At 41.6% G+C, this 20,249-nt stretch overlaps 1 protein-coding gene across 1 annotated transcript in view; it reads left to right on the plus strand.

The window, feature by feature from the left end:
- The first annotated feature begins 2,094 nt into the window (after positions 1 to 2,094).
- Vapa (VAMP associated protein A) overlaps positions 2,095 to 20,249 on the plus strand; it is a 35,050-nt gene continuing 16,895 nt past the window's right edge. Inside the window, exon 1 of the mRNA XM_041631963.1 lies at positions 2,095 to 2,601. Within this exon, the coding sequence (XP_041487897.1) occupies positions 2,523 to 2,601 (79 nt within the window). The 5' untranslated portion in view covers positions 2,095 to 2,522. The remainder of the gene's footprint in view (positions 2,602 to 20,249) is intronic.

Here is a 20,249-nt window from a genome sequence, read left to right on the forward strand (position 1 = left end):
CAGAACCAAACGTCAAAGGAGTGGTGAATCCAGAGGCTTTCTGGCGGTGCTCCTCCGGTCGCATTATCACGGCAGCCTTGGTTCTGAACAATGGGACCTGTGTTCTGTGCATGCCATCTCATAGGTCTAATGGTTGCTGCCTGAAACACCGAGGCTCAGATTTGAGATGACTGTGCTATGGACTGCAGTGTTTTTTTTTTTTTAACTGTAGTTTTCTAGTCTTAAAACAAAAGACATTTATTGTTCTTGATCATGTATCCTTGTGTGGGTCCGTGCACAGAGTGCAAGTGCCCCCAGAGGTCAGAGGCATGGCTGCCCCTGGGGTTGGAGTTTCAGGCATCCGTGGGCAGCTTGCCCTGGATGCTGGGCAACAAACTTAAGTCTTCTGCAAGAGCACATGTGATTTTAACTGCTGAGCCACCCCTTCTGCCCCCGTCTTCTACTCCTATAAAGACATAATGCCTTACGGAAAAAAAAGACTTAATATTTTCCTATCATTGTTTCTTCGAACCTGTCAAACTTACTCATCTTTGGGCTGTATTATGTTAGAATATTTAGTTTTAAAAATTGGAGTTTGGGTTACTGACTTGAATTTCACTGAAAAAAAAAAAGTCCCTAAATAAATTTGGCTGGGGATTAGGATAGAATTTCCAACTATTTCTGAAATGTTTCCAAACCTATTTTTGCCCTTTTGCACTAGGTATTTATATGAAATGATTCTCAGCACTGGTAATTATAAATCAAAATAGCAGTCAACTCCAAAAAAAAAGTTGAAAATGTTGAGTCCAGAAGTATCAAATATTCAGCCAAGAATAACTTTATTTAAAAACGAACAATCGAAGCTATCTCATTTCTATACAAACTTGCTTTTGTCTTAAATAGATAAACTTTTTGGTTTGCTTTTTGAAATTTACCTTCAAAATTCATTTTTAGGTTAGTATATAAAATAAGGCGTTTCATTACGAAAACAAACTTCTCTACGATCTATTATCAGTGTTTGCTTTGTACCATTATAATATATCCTATACACCCAGAGTGGCATAAAATTTTCTCAGGTGAAAAGGAGGGCGAGCTGAAAAAGTTTAAGTAGCTTTGGTATATATAGACGGTCCCATTTTCAACATTTGCTTCCTGGGGAGTTCTAGGGTGCTTCTTCGTGGCAACAGCATCAATATGTCCTTTGTTTGGCTTGGAGCTTCCTAGAGATTTAAATTCAAGCAGCACCAAAGGACACAATAAAGGTTTATTTTCTACAGCACATCCATTTGTTTTGTTTGCTCTTCCTGTCCCTGGATACGCTGGCAATGGGCTGAAGGTCTGTCTGCAACTTTGCTGCCTGGCATTTTTCCTCGTTTGGTACAGGCTCTCCTTAGTGATGCAGATAAAATGAGTTCCTAGCAGGAGAACGTGGCAGATTTATTTGGCTTGGGTTTGAAATGAGTTGTAGACCCAGCACGTGAATTTCACGCTGTAGGACCGGACATTCGTTGCTAGCCTGATTACATGCGTCTAGCACACATTTCCCCTGGAACCCATTTGCTTTTGAGCGAGGTGTGTTGCCTAGTCTGTTTTTGCTTGGGTGGGAGGAAGATTTGGGAGGAGGCAGCCTTAGAACACCAGGGAGAACAGAGCGCGCCACCGCAGAGGGCGGAAGGAATCCCGAGCCGACCAGACGGACACGCCCTGCCGCTCTCCCATAGGGCAGCCTCTATTTCTGGGACACGGGTCTCCAAGGCAGCCGAAAAAAAAAAAAAAAAAGAAAGAAAAAAACGCTTTTCTTTTCCAGGGCAGACGAGACGCCCTCGGCCAGCCAAAAGCCGTGTCAGCGGCCCCACCCACTCGCCTCCAACGGACCGTGGTCTCCTTCTCGGCTCCCGGCAGCCCCCGCGGAGGCCCCGCCCGCACGGAGCATGCTGGGAGTCGAGGTACCCGGCACTTCTTGACCCGCTTCCGTTCGGAATTCCACTTGGAACGCCGTGAGGCAGCACCGCGGCAGGCGCTCCAGCTCTGCACCCGCAGCTCCGGGAGACCCAGCGCTGCGCACCGCAACTCCCGCAGAGAGCCCCGCTCCGCCCTCCCGCCCCCATCCCAGGCTTGCTCCTGAGCGATAGACAGCCGCGCGGCGCCGGGAGCCGCAGCCCGGCCGGCGGTGCGCAGGCGCACTAGCTCAGCGTTTTTAGCCCGGTTAGTCCCGGAGGGCGGGGCCGGCACGAGGGCTGCGGGCCGCGGAGGCGCGCACGTCGGCACGTCGGGCCGGTCACGTGGGGAGCCGAGGATCGCAGTGCGCGTGGCCGCGGCGGCTGGTGTGGGGTTGAGTCAGTTGTGACACCCGGAGCTGCTGACCCGACAGGAGGCCCCTGGATCCCGCGGCCGAGCAGCAGGCGCGGAGCTTCGGGACTCGTGAGCCTGGCCCCGTCCTAGAGCTCCGCCGAGCCGGTGCCGCCACCGTCGTCCTCCCTCCTCCCCACGCCCCCGCCAGCGAACCGCCGCCGCGGGCGCGCCCCCGCTCTGCGCTGTCTCCGATGGCGTCCGCCTCCGGGGCCATGGCGAAGCACGAGCAGATCCTGGTCCTCGACCCACCCTCAGACCTCAAATTCAAAGGTAAGCCGCCTAGGACGCGCCCGAGCGGGGAATGGGGCCGGAGGGCGGGCGGCGGCAAGGCCGGGACGGGCCGTGCTCCCTTCCCCCACGCCCGCGCCTAGCGTCGGGACCGACCGCGGCCCCGCTGCGTCCCTCGGCCCGCGCCTCGCCGCCCGCCGCTGCCCGGCTGCTCGGGCCGCGGAGGGGAGGGGAAGGAGCCAGCCGGGCGCCGCGGAGGGCTCAACCCGGCGCCGCCGCCATCTTGCGGCCCGCGGGGGCGCCGCGGGAGCCCGCCCGCACCTTGCTCGCCCGCCTGCTGGCCCGCACTGCGTCCTTGCCCTGGGGCGGCCGCGGCGTGCTCGGGACCCCGCGGGCGGCGGCCGGGACCCGGAGCGTCGGGCCACGGCGCGGCGTGGTCTGCGGGGCCGGCGGTGGCCGCGGGCAGGCGCGGCCCCAGGGGCGAGGCGCTCAGGGCCGGGTGGGGCGGTCACGGGCCTCGCCCGAAGTCTCCCCTGTCAGGTAAGGGGCTCCGGAGAGCCGGGAGGCCCGGCGGTGGCTGGCTGGGACTGACCCCGAGTGTTGGCAGGGCCCCAAGCGCGCGGCAGAAAGCCGTGCGTCAGCTGGGGGAGTGGAAGGTTGTAGGTTGGTGGTAGTGGGTCCCCTGTGTCACTTGGGTTCGTCCCTGGGTACAGAGGACCTGCTGTCTGCTCGTAGCCCTGGGGGATCGCAGCTTTTTTTTGCTGAGGAATTAATTCTCAGTGTTTGTGGCTCACTTAACGTTTACGGTTTCCCATCATACCTTGAGAAAACTGATAAGGTGCCACACCGCTCTGGAACTGTTGACTTTGGAGCACGGGCTGTGCTAGGGAGGATCGCTGGCTTGGCGAGCCTTGCTCAGATCCAGGGCCCTTTGCCGTCTCTGTGTGTAGGGTGTAGGGTACGCTTGGGAAGAAAAGTTTAAGCAGAACAACTTACTAATTTTTAAGGAATCCCGATAGAAAGTGGAGCTAAAAAGACTTGCTCCTCCTTCTCTTTAAAATGAGACCCCCTTTGAAAGTTAATACCTTGGGCTTTAAAATTTTAGGAATTGTGATGAGAACACTTTCCCTTAGGTTGCATAGCAATTCCAGTATTAAAAGAAGTAAATCCATGATTGTGTAAGAGTGAGTCCGAATGAAAATTGCTGGCTGAATTGTCCCTGTGGGAACAATTTAAAAATAGTTTCAAGTATTTTTCAAAAAATTGTATTTTAAATAGTCTTAGGACTTATAAACATTTTGGTATTTTGCTAGTAGTGCTACTCCTCAGGTGTTCAGTGCATTTACACGTTTCCCTGAATGGAAACGTGTAGGACTCCTTATTAGACAAGAGTGTGATTTTTTTTTTTTTAAGGCAGCTCTAATATCTTTGAAACTATGGTTGGTGAATTACTCTTAGAATCCTGGCGTTTTGGAAGCCAAGCCAGGCCAGGAACCATGGAAAGTTTGAAACAAGCCTGGGCTACATGGGGAGACACTAGATAGTGTCTCAGAACCTCAGATATTTTGCTGTAGCAAATTTCTGTGTTGCCTGGGTTTTTGGAGGGGGATTAGATGGGGATATGCAGAAAAGTCCTTCAGGTATTTGTACTAAAGTAGCCATCGTTAGTTGAAGTGATTTAATATAAATCTTTATGATACTCGGTGTAGTTTGCTTTTCCCCTTTGACAGTTTAAGAGGAAATTACTGCATAGCCTGTGTGAAAAGCTTTTTATGAGACAGGTTTTAAAAATTAGAAGAAATATGCATTGTGCTGTATCCACGCATTTCATTTATTTTTGATGTTAAATAATTACAGCTGTGTTTATACAACAGGTTCTTCTTGTGTTATCAAAATAGTGATCCCAAGTCTAGTGCGGGAGACCAAAAAGGCACACAAATGGCATCGTGGAGACAGTATAGTCTGTCTGAGGAAAAGCTTTTTCTCTGTAGGAAGCTTTAAGGGAAAAGGTTCTTTTGAAGCAACGGGGGAAAGTTATGCAAAGGGAGTGGTAAATACCGAGGTGAGAACACCTGATACATACACTCAAATGGCCAGTTGTTCAAAGACTTGTGTAAAGGTGGGCGAAAGGGAGATGATAGAACAGAAGAGGATTGAAGTAGGAGTCTGACATTTGGGGTTTGATGCTTTCCTCCTTAATGTTACTTTGTTAGTCACAGATAATTTGGTACAATGGAAACCTCTGTCTTTAAATGAATAGCTCTACACTAAGTAGGGTGATTAAGAAGAATCCACAGTGTGTATGGTCTTTTGGTTGACCATACAAAAATTATTTGATTTTTTTTTACTAGTTTCCATTTAAGTGTAGGTTGTTTATACTTTTTTTCTTGAAAAATTCTGATTATTTGCTAGGTTTATTTAAATTATTTGGATTAAACATTTGTGTTGGGGTGGTTCCTTTAGGAGTGACTCATTCAACCATTCTGAGATTGATGGTTTTCCTTTAACATGAATAATGACTTGATATGACTTACTTTGCACAATTTTGGAAAAGTAGATGTAGTTTTGTGTATCTCCATTTTTTTGGTTAAAAATTTTAGCAATATGCAGAAATCTTTTTATGGCTGTAGAGTGAATTCTAAAGCATACATTTTGATGCTTTTGTTCATAAAAAGATACTTATGGTTCTATCTAACCATACCAGCAATCTAACCAGGAGTTTAGATCTGAAATTAGGTAGTTCATGGAAAAACCTTTTTGTCCTTCAAATTTAATATATTACAAAATTTGTTTATTGTTTTTTCATAGTTGTATTTTTCTAGCAGTATTGAAGGGAAGTTTGGAGGAGAAAGTTTTGCAAATGTTAAAACAATTTGGAGTGTATTCTTCCATTATAATGATCAGGGGAAAGGAAAAACAGACTAAAATAATTGTGTTGAAGGTAGCTCATGATAGTAGTACCTGATGAAGAGAGAGACCTGTGGTGTCACTGTCACCTAGCAGGTTCCCCTGAGACAGGATTTCTTTGATATAGCCCAGGCCAGCTTTGAATTCCCAGTTTAACCAAGGATCTTGAATTTTTAAAAATTCTTTTGAATCTTTTTTTTTAAAGATTTATTTTTATTTTCTTTGAGTTTTTTACTGCATGTACTAAGTGCACTGCTTGGTTGCTGGGTGCCTGCGAAGGTCAGAAGAGGGCATCATTGCTGCCATGTGGGTTCTGGGAGTTGAACCTGAATAATCAGGAAAGCAGCCAGTGTTCTCAACCATTGAGCCATCTCTCCAACCACTTCTTAAGATTAAAAACGACATACCACTTAATTCTTTGACAAATTTACACACACAATATGTCTTGATCATTCTGTGTTCTATTCCACCTAACCTCCCCTCATATGTATCCCTCCCACCTTCATGTCCTTTTAAAAAATTATTATTTTTTTTTGTATTGGTAAGTGTGTGTCTTCATGTGGCTATGTGCACATGAATGCAGGTGCCGTTGAAGCTGGAGGTGTAGGATTCCTTGAAAACTGGAATTACAGGTGGTTGTGAGCTGCCTGGTGTGTGTGCAGGTTCTTTAGCAGTAAGTGCTCTTTAGCTGCTCAGCCATCTCCCTAGGCTATCACTACTTTAAAAGATAGTCTGCTGAATCAATTTAGTGCTATCCCATGAGTATTGGTGTGAGGCTGTCCATGGGAGCTTATTAGCTGCCTCTCTTCCCCTAAAAAGCAAACAAACAAAAAAACCAAAAACTTGACTCTCTCAATAGTCAACTAGCTGGGCGGTGGTGGCACATGCCTTTAATCTCAGCACTTGGGAGGCAGAGGCATGTGGATCTCCATGAGTTCGAGGCCAGCCTGGTCTCCAAGAGCTAGTTCCAGGACAGGCTCCAAAGCTACACAGAGAAACCCTGTCTCAGAAAAACAACAACAACAAAATCAACTGACTTGACCATGTGCAGTTTTGTGTAGATAACCTCAGCTGCTGTGAATTTAGAGGTGCAAATGGCCTTGCCATGTCCCCAGAAGACAGTATCTTATAGCACTCTTTTCTGTCCCCTGCTCTTGTGTTCTTACATTCTTTTCACTTCTTCTTTGATATTCTCTAATCCTTGAGGGGAGTGTAGCTCATTTAGGACTGAGCACTCCCTGTCAGTATTCTTAGCAGTTGGCTGGTTCTGAGTCCTTATTGTTCATTACAGAAAGAGGCTTCTCTGATAAAGGTTGATCAGGAATTATCTATGGGTATAAAGATGAATGTTTAGAAGACAGATCAACAACTTGAGTGTTTAGTAAGTCAACAGTAGGAGGTTCTACGTAGGGTCCAGGATCTCCCCAGCAGTGGACTTTTGACCAGGCTTATAGTATCCATCTTTCCTGTGTGGATCAGGTTTCTAATACAATTAGAAACTGATTGGTTCCCCCATATTAGTCATGCTGCTTTTGCACCAGTGGGCATATCTTGCTTGGCATACAGGGTCCAATGCTGGGTAATTCTGTGGATATCTTTTCTTCCCGATTGACCTACATAGTTTTACCTCTGTTGATGCTATTTCTTTCATGCATCTCTGCTTGTGAACTTGTTATTTTTGGAATTAATACAGTCATAAATTTGTCAGGAGTAGGTGTTGCAGCCACAATTATAAACAGCCCTTATTTTTTGTGGGGGCAGTTCTAATGGGTAAGATCCAGTTTTTAGATGAATGAAATGTGGGAAGCCTTTGACAATTGGGAACTGAGATTCCAAGTGTAAGCAGAAGTTACCTAGAGCAGCATTTCTCAAGCTGTGCACAGGTCGTGACTCCTTTGGCAAACCTCTGCTTCAAAAACTATTTATATTACACTTCATAGCAATAACAAAATCAGTTATGAAGTAGCAATGAGAATAATTTTATGGTTGTGGGTTGCAAGATGAGGAACTGCATTAAAGGGTCACAGCAAGGTCAAAGGAAGGTTGAGAACCACTAACTTAGAGGAAGAAAGGAAAATGTAGATACAGTATGCTGTGATTTGGAGGGAGCAGTGATAGTGAGCTAAAAGCGTTCTGGGGGGCAGTTTTGTTTTTGATCCTAGGCTACTGAGGGATTTTAAGTTTTTATTTATTTATTTATTTATTTTTTTTGAGACAGGGTTTCTCTGTGGCTTTGGAGCCTGTCCTGGAACTAGCTCTGTAGACCAGGCTGGTCTCGAACTCACAGAGATCCACCTGCCTCTGTCTCCCGAGTGCTGGGATTAAAGGCGTGCGCCACCACCGTCCGACTTAAGTGTGTATTTTAATTTTTTTGGGGGGGGCAGCTGTATAGGTGGGCTAGCGTACCATATTAATGGTAGCCATGCAAATTGGTATTAGAAATGAGATGGCCATTGATGTTAGAAATAATGAAAGGTCAAAATAGATGTGTGCACTGAGAGAGAAGGTGTGGTTTCATTGATGGAGTGCATAAAATGGAAGGATGGTGGTACTGTTCACTGAGCTAAGAACATTGACTCTGGATGTGGGCTGATAACATTTTCTTTAGGGTATATGGGAGAAGGGTAGGAGGAAGAAGTCCATGCTTTACTGGTGTGATGTGTATGTTTAAAACTAATGAGGAGGTGTGCCAAGTGGGCGTTTGGTTCTGTAAGTGTATGTAGATGTGGATTAATTGAACTTTTGGAAGATAATTTTACCTGTAATTGCAATTCTGTTAAAATCTTTGGCTCCTTTGCAATTGCATTTTTCACCTGCCTGGTGCACATACTTGTGTAAAAAGTTGACTATGATTGTTCAATTTTTGTACTTTCGGCAGTGTAGGATTTTGGGGGGCTTTTGAAGATTTGTGACTACATGTAAGTATCAGAAAGTCATTTAGCCTGGCTTGTTGGCATTGGTGGCATAGTTTTATAATCCTGGCACTTGTAAGGTGAAAGGAAGCAAGAGAATCTGGAGTTGGAATTAGTCTGGGCTACATGAAACACAGTCTCGGAAAAAAAGAGGTGGGAGGCAAGGAAGATGACTCAGTAAAGTGCTTGCCTTGCAAGCATGGGAGCCTGAGCTTGGATTCCCAGCACCCAGGTAAAAGGGAGTTGTGATGGCTTGTGCTTCTAAGTCTAGCATGGAAAAGACAGACAGGAGGATCCCTGGGGGTTTGCTGGCCAGTCATCCTGCTGAGTTGGTAAGGTACAGGCCAATGAAAGACTGTCTCAGAGGAAGTGGGTGGTGTTCCTAATGACACCTAAGTTTTTATTCTTTTGCTTCCACATGCTTGCACATGTGTACCTGAACACATGTACACACACAATTAAAAATATAAAAAAGTCCCCTAAAAGTTAATCAAGTAGAAAAAACACAAGAGCCCCCCACCCCCTGTATTTGTAAGTTTTGCTATCTGTGCCTTATGATCAACTGTGGTCCCAAAATAGGGAAATTTTTTAGATACAAATATTTTATAAGTTTAAGTTTGTGTCCTTCTGAGTTGGAGGATAAAATCTAGCTTTGTCGTGTTCCTTCTTGCCAAGGACCTGACTATCTGTTGGACCAGTTATTTCTATACTGCAAATCTGCCCACCAACCAGTTACTTAGACATTTTCTTGCCAGATTGTTGGTATCACAACATTTGTTTTCAAGTTACCCTTACTTTATTTTTACTTATAAATGGCCTTAAAAGGGCTGGAGAGATGGCTCAGTGGTAAAGAGCACTGGCTGCTCTTCCAGAGGTCCTGAGTTCGATTCCCAGCAACCACATGGTGGCTGACAACCATCTGTACTGAGATCTGGCGCCCTCCTCTGGCGTGCGGGCATACATGGAAACAGAATGTTATATACTTGATAAATAAATATATCTTTAAAAAAAATAAATTGCCTTAAAAATATCAACAATAATACTGAAAATTTCAGTATGCCTGGATATGCCAAAGAGAAGCCAGTGTTTCCTTTAAGTGCAAAGTTCTAAGCCTACTAGGAAGGAAGGAAAGAAATTCTAGCCAGGCGCTAGTGGTGTACACCTTTAATCCCAGCACTTGGGAAGCAGAGGCAAACAGATCTCTGTGAGTTCGGAGGCCAGCCTGGTCTACAAGAGCTAGTTTCAGGACAGGTCCAAAGCTACAGTCTCCAAGAAAAGAAAGAAGGAAAAAAAATTCTCTGCTGATGTTGCAGCAAAGATCTACAATAAGAATTGTGAAGAAGGAAAAGGAATTGTTCTCCGTTTTGCTGTTGTACCTCAAATGGCGAAAGCGTGTGGTAATGATGTGTGATACATACAGGCTTAGTTAAAATGAAAAAAAAGTATTAAATTATACAACTTGATAACTGGATTTGATTTTAGGCATCTATTGGAGGAGGGGTGTTTGGGACCTATCCTTCATGGGTAAGAAGGGACATGTATGTAAAACATTGGGAAAATCTGCCTGGTGGTGGTGGCGCACACCTTTAATCCCAGCACTTGTGAGGGACGCAGAGGTAGGCAGATCTTTTCAAGCATTACTACATTGTATGCTGTTTTTAAAAATGTGGCTTAATAATTAAGCATATCATTAATATAATTTGCATATTTTTGTTTCCTTTTGGGGGATGTGTACTGGAATTAAATCGCAGGCTTTATGCATACGAGGCAAGCATTCTTTTTTTTTTTTTTTTTGGTTTTTCGAGACAGGGTTTCTCTGTGGTTTTGGAGCCTGTCCTGGAACTAGCTCTTGTAGACCAGGCTGGTCTCGAACTCCCAGAGATCCGCCTGCCTCTGCCTCCCGAGTGCTGGGATTAAAGGCGTGCGCCACCACCGCCCGGCCCGAGGCAAGCATTCTGCCACCGAGATATTCTTTAGTACTTGCCTAAGTACCTTTAAAACAAATATTCTACAACCTACATTTTGTTTCTTGTTACTTGAGAGATTGTATTTCTAACAACAAAAGGGAACATTTTCTTTGCTTATCATGATACTACTATTACTTAAAACCCAACAGTAAATCTTTAATAGTGTATAATAGTCAATCTGAAAATTTCCCAATTGTACTGCTTTTAGTTGTTTCTTTAAATATGCATGTGCATGGCGTTTGATTGCTGTGTGCTATGTATTTGTTTTAATCTTAAGTAATGTTTTCCTCTGTCTTTTCTGTTCCTTAAACCTACCATTGCTTTGTTGAAAAGACCTTATCTTATTCTGTTGTTGACAGAATGTGCCTATCTAGATGTCTTAATGTATTTTCTGTATGTTTTGTATTTGATTAAAGGCTTGATTAGCCATGGATTTCAGTATCTCTGGCAAAATGTGTTGTTCTGCTTGTAGTGATAAACTGGTGACAGTCTTATCCTTTAATTGAAAAGGTACATAAATATGATCCATTTATTGTAACATAGAAATAAGATGTTCTCAAGCCGGGCGGTGGTGGCGCACGCCTTTAATCCCAGCACTCGGGAGGCAGAGGCAGGCAGATCTCTGTGAGTTCGAGACCAGCCTGGTCTACAAGAGCTAGTTCCAGGACAGGCTCCAAAGCCACAGAGAAACCCTGTCTCGAAAAACCAAAAAAAAAAAAAAAAAAAAGAATGTTCTCAATATTTCATTCTATTGGGATTAGTGTTGTCTTGTTTTTTGTATTTTTATTTTGTTTTCTGAGATTGCTGCAGTGAATATTTAGTAGTTATAATGAAAATAACTTAAATGATTTATTCAATTTGATGCCTTTGGGAGGTCAAATTGATCTCCCATTGAAAAAAGATTTTCATTTGTTCCATATGGATTTTTCTTTCTCTCATTTATATCTTGATTATTTCTACAGTTTTACAGGAAATGTGTATAAAGATTGTGGTGTAATATCTGTGAAAGTTAAACTCAAAAGGGAATGACTTTTGTCAAGATTTGATAACATAACAAAGAAATATAAAGGAATGACTATGCTTAATGACCTATCACCAAAGATTGCCAGATCCACCCTTACACAAAGGCCACAGTAACCCTTCCACAGAAAGTAACTTCTTTTTTTTTTTCTTTTTGGTTTTTCGAGACAGGGTTTCTCTGTGGTTTTGGAGCCTGTCCTGGAACTAGCTCTTGTAGACCAGGCTGGTCTCGAACTCACAGAGATCCGCCTGCCTCTGCCTCCTGAGTGCTGGGATTAAAGGCGTGCGCCACCACCGCCCGGCAGAAAGTAAGTTCTGTAAGGGTGTTTATTCAATGTCTAGCTGCCATAGACACTTTGGACTATTACCATTTGTATATTGGTCCTTATTGGCTAGTATTGCTTCAAAGTGATGCAATCACCTATAATATTAAAACTGCTCTTACTGAGAAAGCTTGACTACAGACTACTGCTACATGCTGTAATGTTAAAAGTGTTCCCATTGCAATTCTGCTTCCAAAAAGTTCATTGATCTTGGGAGAATCTTTGGTTTAGATTGACACATGAAGCACTGCTTTACAGTTGTATTTTAAAAGGGTTGACAGGATGGCTGCGTGAGTAGAGACACTTGTCTCTGTACTTGACAATCTTGAATTTGATCCCAGGACCCATAGAGTAAGGAAAGAACATACTTTCTCAAATTGTCCTCTGACCCTACCTTTGCACTGTGGCACCAGTACACATGTATCACTGCACACAATTTAATAAAACCTAATCTGTAACAAATTTGCAAATGATAAAATTTGCTATATACAAATAATGTTGCCATCAGTTCCTGACTTGTGAGAATTTTTTTTTTCAAGACAGTGTTTCTCCATAGATTTGGAGGCTATCCTAGAACTAGCTCTTGTAGACCAGGCTGGCTTCAGACTCACAGAGATCCGCCTGCCTCTGCCTCCCAAATGCTGGGATTAAAGGTGTGCGCCACCACCACCTGGCTTCTTGTGAGAATTTTATTAGATGTATTTAGTGATACTCATTTCTCTGAGAATTGCTCTTGCACATAGGATTAAACAAGTAGGTTTAAGGTCTTTCCTCCTCAGATAGTGTGGATTGGTTCAGTGGGTCACTGTTTTAGGATTTTTTAAAAAAAATAGCTAGCTGGGCAGTGGTGGCACATGTTTTTAATTTCAGCACTCATGAGGCAGAGGCAGGCGAATCTTAGTTCAAGGCCAGCCTGGTTTACAAATTGAGTTTCAGGACAGCCAGCGCTACAGACAGAAGAGATCCTGTCTCAAAAAAACAAAACAAATTACTGACAAGAACAGAATCACACCTGAAAAGACAGTTGACATTATGTTCACAGATTCCACACCTTGAAATTCAAGCAACCATTAAAGAAAGGTATTTTTTTTAAAAAGTCTGTATTGACCATGTATAGACTTCTTTTGTTATTATTGCTAACTTGTAACAACAATGGCATAGTATTAACCTTGTATTTGATATTGTAATCTAGATATACTTTAACGAATAGTGGTGGGCTGCATATAGGTTATGTGTAAAAAATATTTGGCGTTTTATATAATGTGAGCACCGACAGGTTTTGGTTATCAGTGTGGTTCTAGAACCAATTCCCTTTGTGAGTTGTGGAAGGCCTAAATAAGCAATTTCAATGGCAAAGGGGAAATACATAGCTGGCCACTGGAAGGCTTGCTTTTCTATATACCAATGACTGACAAAATGTTTATGCTTTGATTTTAGACACAGGTGAATTGAAGGTAGATAAACTCTACAGTTAAAGATGTTATCCACTTAGAGATAAGTGACAGATTTGGTCCAGTGCATACAGAAGGCAGTTAGTTTAGAAGGCAAGGAGGTTTTTATGGTGCTTGCTTTTTTTCTTGGATGTAATTTTGGCTGTGATGGTAGCCCTACTCATTCCCCATACACCACCAGATTGCTTTCCTCTTGGATAGAGAACTCTTTAAAACAGATATTGGTTCTCTGTTTTTTCCTTACATATGTTTGGATCTTTACAATTTCTGGGAAACTGGTTTGGACCAGTGTGTTGTCCCCACCCCCGACTTTTGTGTGTGTGTGTGTTTGAGGTTATCCTGGGCTACATATGAAATCCAATAAAAAGACATTAACAAAACTAAAACCAAAGAACAGAGATCTAGAACAAAACTAATAACTATCACAGAAACTGCATAGTATATTAGAATCTTACAAAACAATCCTAAATGTTTTTATAATTGATTTACCATCTGCTATCTTATTTACCATTGAGAAGACAACTTTAATAAGGTGACCATAATGTCATTTAATTTTAGAGAATGAGAGGAACCTTAGAGATAGTTTCATTAATAGAGCTTAGATTGTTTGGGGGGGGGGATCAGTCACCTAGTTAGTAAATAGCTTTAGATTTTAAACCATTAATTCAGTATTATACATTATGTTTTTAAAAAGCTATAATACACCAATAATAGAAACTAGTCTCAAGTGTTTGAGAACTCACCAAAAGTTTTTGAGAACAATGAAAAGAATAATTGTTTTTAACTTTTAATTAAAACTGCTTTCTTTTGTGAAGGTGACGGGTATTGGATTTTATATGCCTATAATAACACTGTAGTATTGGAAAGTGGTTTAAAAATTAGTAGACATGATTCCTGCTCATTGGTAACTTTTAACGATGAATTTAACATACTGTGTGGGCGGACCTGTTGTCTTCCCTCTCTTCCCTCTCTCCAGTGACCACATACTGTCTACTGCCTGTGTATTAAGTGTATTTTGGTGAGTTTTTCATAAAATATTTGTAAACTGTTGTATAATGTAGTATGGAAAATTAGTACAGCAAACAGTGTAAATAATTAAAACTTTAAAGTTTTAGAGACCTCAAATTATGAAGTCTTGGTTTAGCACTAATCTCAAGATTCATACTTGAAATTTTACAAAAGATTATTTTTTAGTGTTTTAACTAAACCTTTCTGAATGGAGATAGAAGTCATTTTGGGGCTGGAGAGGTGGCTTAGTAGATAAGAGCACTAGCTGCCCTTCCAGGGGTCCTTAGTTCAATTCCCCGCACACACGTCATGATGGATCCCATGCCCTTTTTTGGTGTGCAGATGTACATGCAGACAAGATACCCATATACATAAAATACTTAAATAAATAAATCCTAAGAAAACTCATTTTGTATTTCTAGAAAATGGAACAGTTTATTTGAACAATAGTATTTATACAGTATTGCTTACCAGTAACTATGATTCAGGCATTGTAACTGTTGGAGATGTAGCAGCGAAAGAAATGGAAATAGTCTTCATGATATTTCAGCACCGTATAAACAGGTAAATAAGTTAGGGTAACTTTTTTGCTTAAGAAATTTGTAGGAGCCGGGCGGTGGTGGCGCACGCCTTTAATTCCAGCACTCGGGAGGCAGAGGCAGGTGGATCTCTGTGAGTTCGAGACCAGCCTGGTCTACAAGAGCTAGTTCCAGAACAGGCTCCAAAACCACAGAGAAACCCTGTCTTGAAAAAACCAAAAAAAAAAAAAAAAGGAAATTTGTAGGGTCAAGCCGGGCGGTGGTGGCGCACACCTTTAATCCCAGCACTCGGGAGGCAGAGACAGGCAGATCTCTGAGTTTGAGGCCAGCCTGGTCTACAAGAGCTAGTTCCAGGACAGGAACCAAAAAGCTACGGAGAAACCCTGTCTCAAAATAAAAATAAAAAAAAAATTGTAGGGTCTAGAGACATGGCTCAGCAGTTAAAAGCACTAGTTGCTCTTCCAAAGAACCTGGGTTCTATTTCTAGCACCATGTGGCAGTTTATAGCAATCTAACAGCTTTTCCAGGGTATCTGACACCTTCTTCTTGCTTTCCCAGGAACCAGGCAAACATAGACGTACACACAGTCAAAATACACATAAAATAAAGTTAAAATTGAAAGAAATTTGCAATGAGCATGTTTAGAGCTTTCTTGGAGGTAAACTACTTATTTCAGTAAGTGTTTAACATAAACCTATGGGGCCAAAGGAAATAAATATATAATGCTAACTTGACAGCTTTAATGCTTCAGAAGTATATATGATGCACCAATGGAAATAAAGTATAGTTGAGGCTCTAGAATCAGACCTGGTTTGACCTCCACCTCTCCACCTTTTTTTTTTTTTTTTTTGGTGGCGATAGGGTCTCTTTCATAACCTTGAATTCAATATGTAGACAGGCTAACCTTAAACTCAGATCCTCCTTCCTCCTGAGTGTTGAGATTAAAGGTGTGAACCATCATCTCTGGCTTAGGAAACTGTTTAGCCAGTGTTGCTTATAGTTTGATAGGACAAAACCTGTGAAACGATACTGGAAAGACCTCACTTTTATTTATATATTCACATTGAGAATATCAGCCCTCCTATAAGGATTTTTTTACCTTTTCTATTCTGGTAAAAGTACGTTAAAGGTATAGTACTGTTAAGGAGCAAAAATTGTAAAGCTAGAATGACTTATGAAGACCAAGAGTTACATGTTTGAAGTAAAACATGTATACTTTTGTCTTTTATGATTTCTTTTTTAAAAATTGACTGTTAGCAATATTTCTGGTAACTGGCAATTCATCAGATATTATTGAGTAGCTCAGAGACTCAAAGCTTGTTAATATCAATATCTTCAGTTTAGTCTGCAGTGAATTAAATGTTTCTTTGGGAGGTTATGATGTAATAGAATGAATGGGAGAAGGCATACACATACTAGAAAAATGTGAAATACCACAAAATATGTATGGATTGTATTTCATATGAATTGTATAGTCAGCCATGATTTCCTTATTTTTTGGTATTGAACTTTGTGCTGTTATGTAGAAGCCACTAATATAGTCTGTACCATAGTGGAGAACTGAGACTTTGTCAAACGATTGTGAAAAGACTGAAGATTTTGCTTGCTACAGTTTTATGGATATTAGAAGACTTGAAAAGAACTGAATTGGAGTACTTGTTCATGGCACTGTAAGAGCTTCTGTAATTGTGGTGTTTTTCCTTAGTCACCCCAGGTTCCAAGGTGGGTGACAAAGGGCTTCAAATTGAAGCTATCTATAGAGTGGCTTTGCATGGAGCTGAGAAACCCTTAGCTTAGAGAATCTTAATCTTTCATGGTGTGCTGCATGGAAATTTACCTGACCTTAGTTGCAGAATATCTGGTCCTCAGGAAGGACCAGACAATTATCTCATAGGACTATTTCTTTTTTCTTTTTTTTTTTTTTTTTGCAGGGTGAGGTTGAATGTTTATTCAGGGGGTTATGGAGGAGGAAGGGTGAAGGGGGGGACAGAGAGAGAGAGAGAGAGAGAGAGAGAGAGAGAAGAGGAGAAAGAGGCAGAGAAGGGGGGAAGCAGAGAAGTGGGGAGAGAGGCAGAAGTGAAGCTGCCTCTCCGAGAGGAAGATGGAAAAGAAAGGACTATTTCTTGAAAGGATTTTACATGTATTCCTATACATGTAGAAAGCCGGGCGGTGGTGGCGCACGCCTTTGATCCCAGCACTCAGGAGGCAGAGGCAGGCAGATCTCTGTGAGTTCGAGACCAGCCTGGTCTACAGAGCTAGTTCCAGGACAGGCTCTCTAAAGCAACAGAGAAACCCTGTCTCGAAAAACCAAAAAAAAAAAAGAGAGAGAGAGAGAAATGCTGGAGACTCTGAAGACCAATTGTGCCCAAAGGGTTGCATAGAAAATGTCTAAAACACAGCACAGTTTTGATGGAATCCAGTCTGTATATGTATGTGAGTGTGGTGTATTATTTCAGGTTCTTTATGAAAATTGTCAAAGTAAAGGAGGAAACAAAGTACTTTCTAGCTCTGGTTGATTCTATGCAGCTGAACTTAGCTTGACAATTGAAAAAAAATTATCAGTAATTCACATCATTGGGGATGGATGAAGTTTTTAAAACTTAGAATGGTTTTATTTTTAGCTTAATTTTAGAACCATAGTTAGAATTCCTTAAATGCTAGTGTTTGTATGTGTACCACATGTGTGCCTGGTGGTCAGAACAGAGGGCATTCACTGGGTCCCCCACTGTGTGGTTGCTGGGAGCTGAACCCTGGGTCCTCTGCAAGAGCAACCATGTTTGTTTTTTTTTTTTTTAAATATTTATTATGTATACAATGTTCTGCCTGTGTGTATGCCTGCAGGCCAGAAGAGGGCACCAGACCTCATTACAGATGGTTGTGAGCCACCATGTGGTTCCTGGGAATTGAACTCAGGACCTTTGGAAGAGCAGGCAATGCTCTTAACCACTGAGCCATCTCTCCAGCCCCCACCATGTTTGTTTTTTGAGATAGGGTTTCTTTACAGCTCTGACAGCCTTATAACTATGTCTACCAGGCTGCCCTCAAACTCATCAGAGATCTGCCTGCTTTTGTCTCCCCTGTGCTAGGATTTATGCCAGACTCACAACAAGTAAACTATAGAGTCATCTCTCTAGCTCTGGTAGGATTTCTTACACTACTTTAAAGAAACAATAATTGCAATCTCAGTTTCAAAGTTTTTCCAATTTACACCTGGACTTATATCCATTTTGGCTTAATGACACTGGCACTGAGGGGGGTAGAGAATGTGACAGCTGCTTCAAGGACAGCTTATGTAGTTACAAGATAAAGATTGTTTTCCACCCACAATAAAAATAGAAATCTGTGAAAGCGTTGTATGTTTAATGTACATACAACGTGTGTGTGTGTTTTAATAGAATGCTTTTCACTGTGAACTGATTTCTCACTTTGAGAAAGGAAATACATATAACACAGTGAACTGTGATTGCTACTGAGCATTCTTTACCATTAGGTGAACTTAGAATGGGCTCGTTCAGTAATTGTTTCCTAAATTTACGCTATTCACTTGGGATATATGACGGACTTATCTATGGGGGTGTTTTAGAAACTCCCTACATATAAACATTCATTTCTTAACATAAATTGCTCAATGTTGTCACTGTTTAATTTTTCTAAAGGTTACATAATGACCAGATTTTTTCAAAATTTTTTTGCAAATATTATGTAAAGGAAAATGTGTATAGTTCATATGATTCATATGTTCATGAACACGAGTTGCATTGGTAACTTAAGCATGACATTGCTGTTGATAGAGTAAGTTTTGTAATGGTGACCTTCACTTTTTAGTGCTGAAAAAACCCTTTTTTTTTTTTTAGCAAAGTCATCCTTGAAAGAGATTTTTTTTCCCTGTTTTATTTTGAAATAATAGTCTATTAATTGTCAATAATAATATTGTCTATGTCAAGTTTAAGACATAGACTAGAGAACAATGTGACCAGGTAAATAACACATTGTGGTTGGAATTTCTCATAGAATGTTCTGGAAGCAAATTAGCCTGGAATAGTTGGATCTTAACATCCTCTAAAGGGATCTATATATCTCCTCAGCCAGTGAAAGAGTCTATCCCCTCCCAGTTTGTCGCTCTGGGGAGTAGGCCTTTGGGGGACATTCAAAACCCCAATTATAGCAGGATAAACATTTGAAAGTTCAGTAGAATAGATTCTGTGGGACTTCATGGTATTGCAGATTGTTTGTCATTCTATACCCCGACTCCCAGTTGGACCATTCAGCTATAATGCCAAGGGAAAATATTTTGTGTCTTTAGGTAAAAGATTTTGTTTGTACTTCGTAGCAACCTTCAGTTTATATAACCTCTCTTTCTGAGATGGTGTGAAGGGATTTCTCTCTCTCTCTCTCTCTCTCTCTCTCTCTCTCTGTCTCTCTCTCTCTCTCTGTGTGTGTGTGTGTGTGTGTGCGCGCGCGCTTGTGGTGTTTAAGCATGTGAGTGTGTGTGAGAATGTCTGGTATTAGGGTGATAATAGCACCTGTGAATTCTAGCTAATGAATTCAGTGTTAAGTTTTTGTGGATGTATGCCTATGCATGCTTTTGGGGTAGGTTATAGCTTTCATCAGACCTCAAAGGATTCTATGGCTTAAAAATGTGGACCTTGTGCTAGTTTGAACCAAGCAGCAGAGTCTTTGTTAGTCATAAAGTTTGAATATTTTGCTCATGGTTATCCGTACTCTTTAATCTCAAGAAACAGCAGGCTTAGACTGAGGCTTGCCCAGGACACAGTGAAATAAAGAATCTCCAGTTTACCTGTCTTCTGACAGGATTTATGGCATTCTTTTCATAGGGTTAACATGTCTAAGCATTTTGTTTTGGAGAGATTCTTTGTCCTATTGATGTGTCATTTCATCTTCGCATTTTTGTGTTTAGAATATATAATCCCTATTGGGTAATACATTAAGTACTCTTTTCAGAATACATACAGTTCTTAGGAGTTTGTTGATTGAAAATATATAGTTATTTTTAAAATTATCTGCAAGCTGATCAGAAGGGTCAGCTGTAGAGGTCTACCACACTGCAAGTTCTGTTACTGTCCTGGGCATTGAGACTAGTGAGGAGGGAACTCCTTGCTTCATTTGTTTGAGTTGTATTTATTTCTAGTAAAGTGGACAGGTTGGAGGTCCTCCCTTTTATCTTGGTTAATTGTATCGTAGAGATGTTAAATCATCTGCTTTTCAAAAAGATAATTGGGGAGCCACAAGGGTGTAAGGTAGTCTGCAGAATGAATGGATAGCTTATAGTTAAACAAGGACTTAAGAATAAAACTCAAGGTTGAACCAAGCACTTTTTAAATTACCCCACTTTTGTTAAGTAGTTTCTTTTCTCGTGTTAAGCATTAGGCAGACCAGTTTGTTCTCTCTTGCAATCTTTAATGAATGCTTCTTGCTTTTCTGGAAGTCTTTTTGTCTTAGACAGTTTCCCAACATTCAATTAAACAACTTTATTGGACATGGTTGGAGAATTTTCTCAATCTGGATTCCAAAGTTTTAAAAAAGAACAAGAATTTTGTTTAAG

The sequence above is a fragment of the Microtus oregoni genome, unplaced genomic scaffold (assembly GCF_018167655.1).
Source record: "Microtus oregoni isolate MIOR12 unplaced genomic scaffold, Mior012 000038F_ref0000394, whole genome shotgun sequence".
NCBI lineage: Eukaryota > Metazoa > Chordata > Mammalia > Rodentia > Cricetidae > Microtus > Microtus oregoni.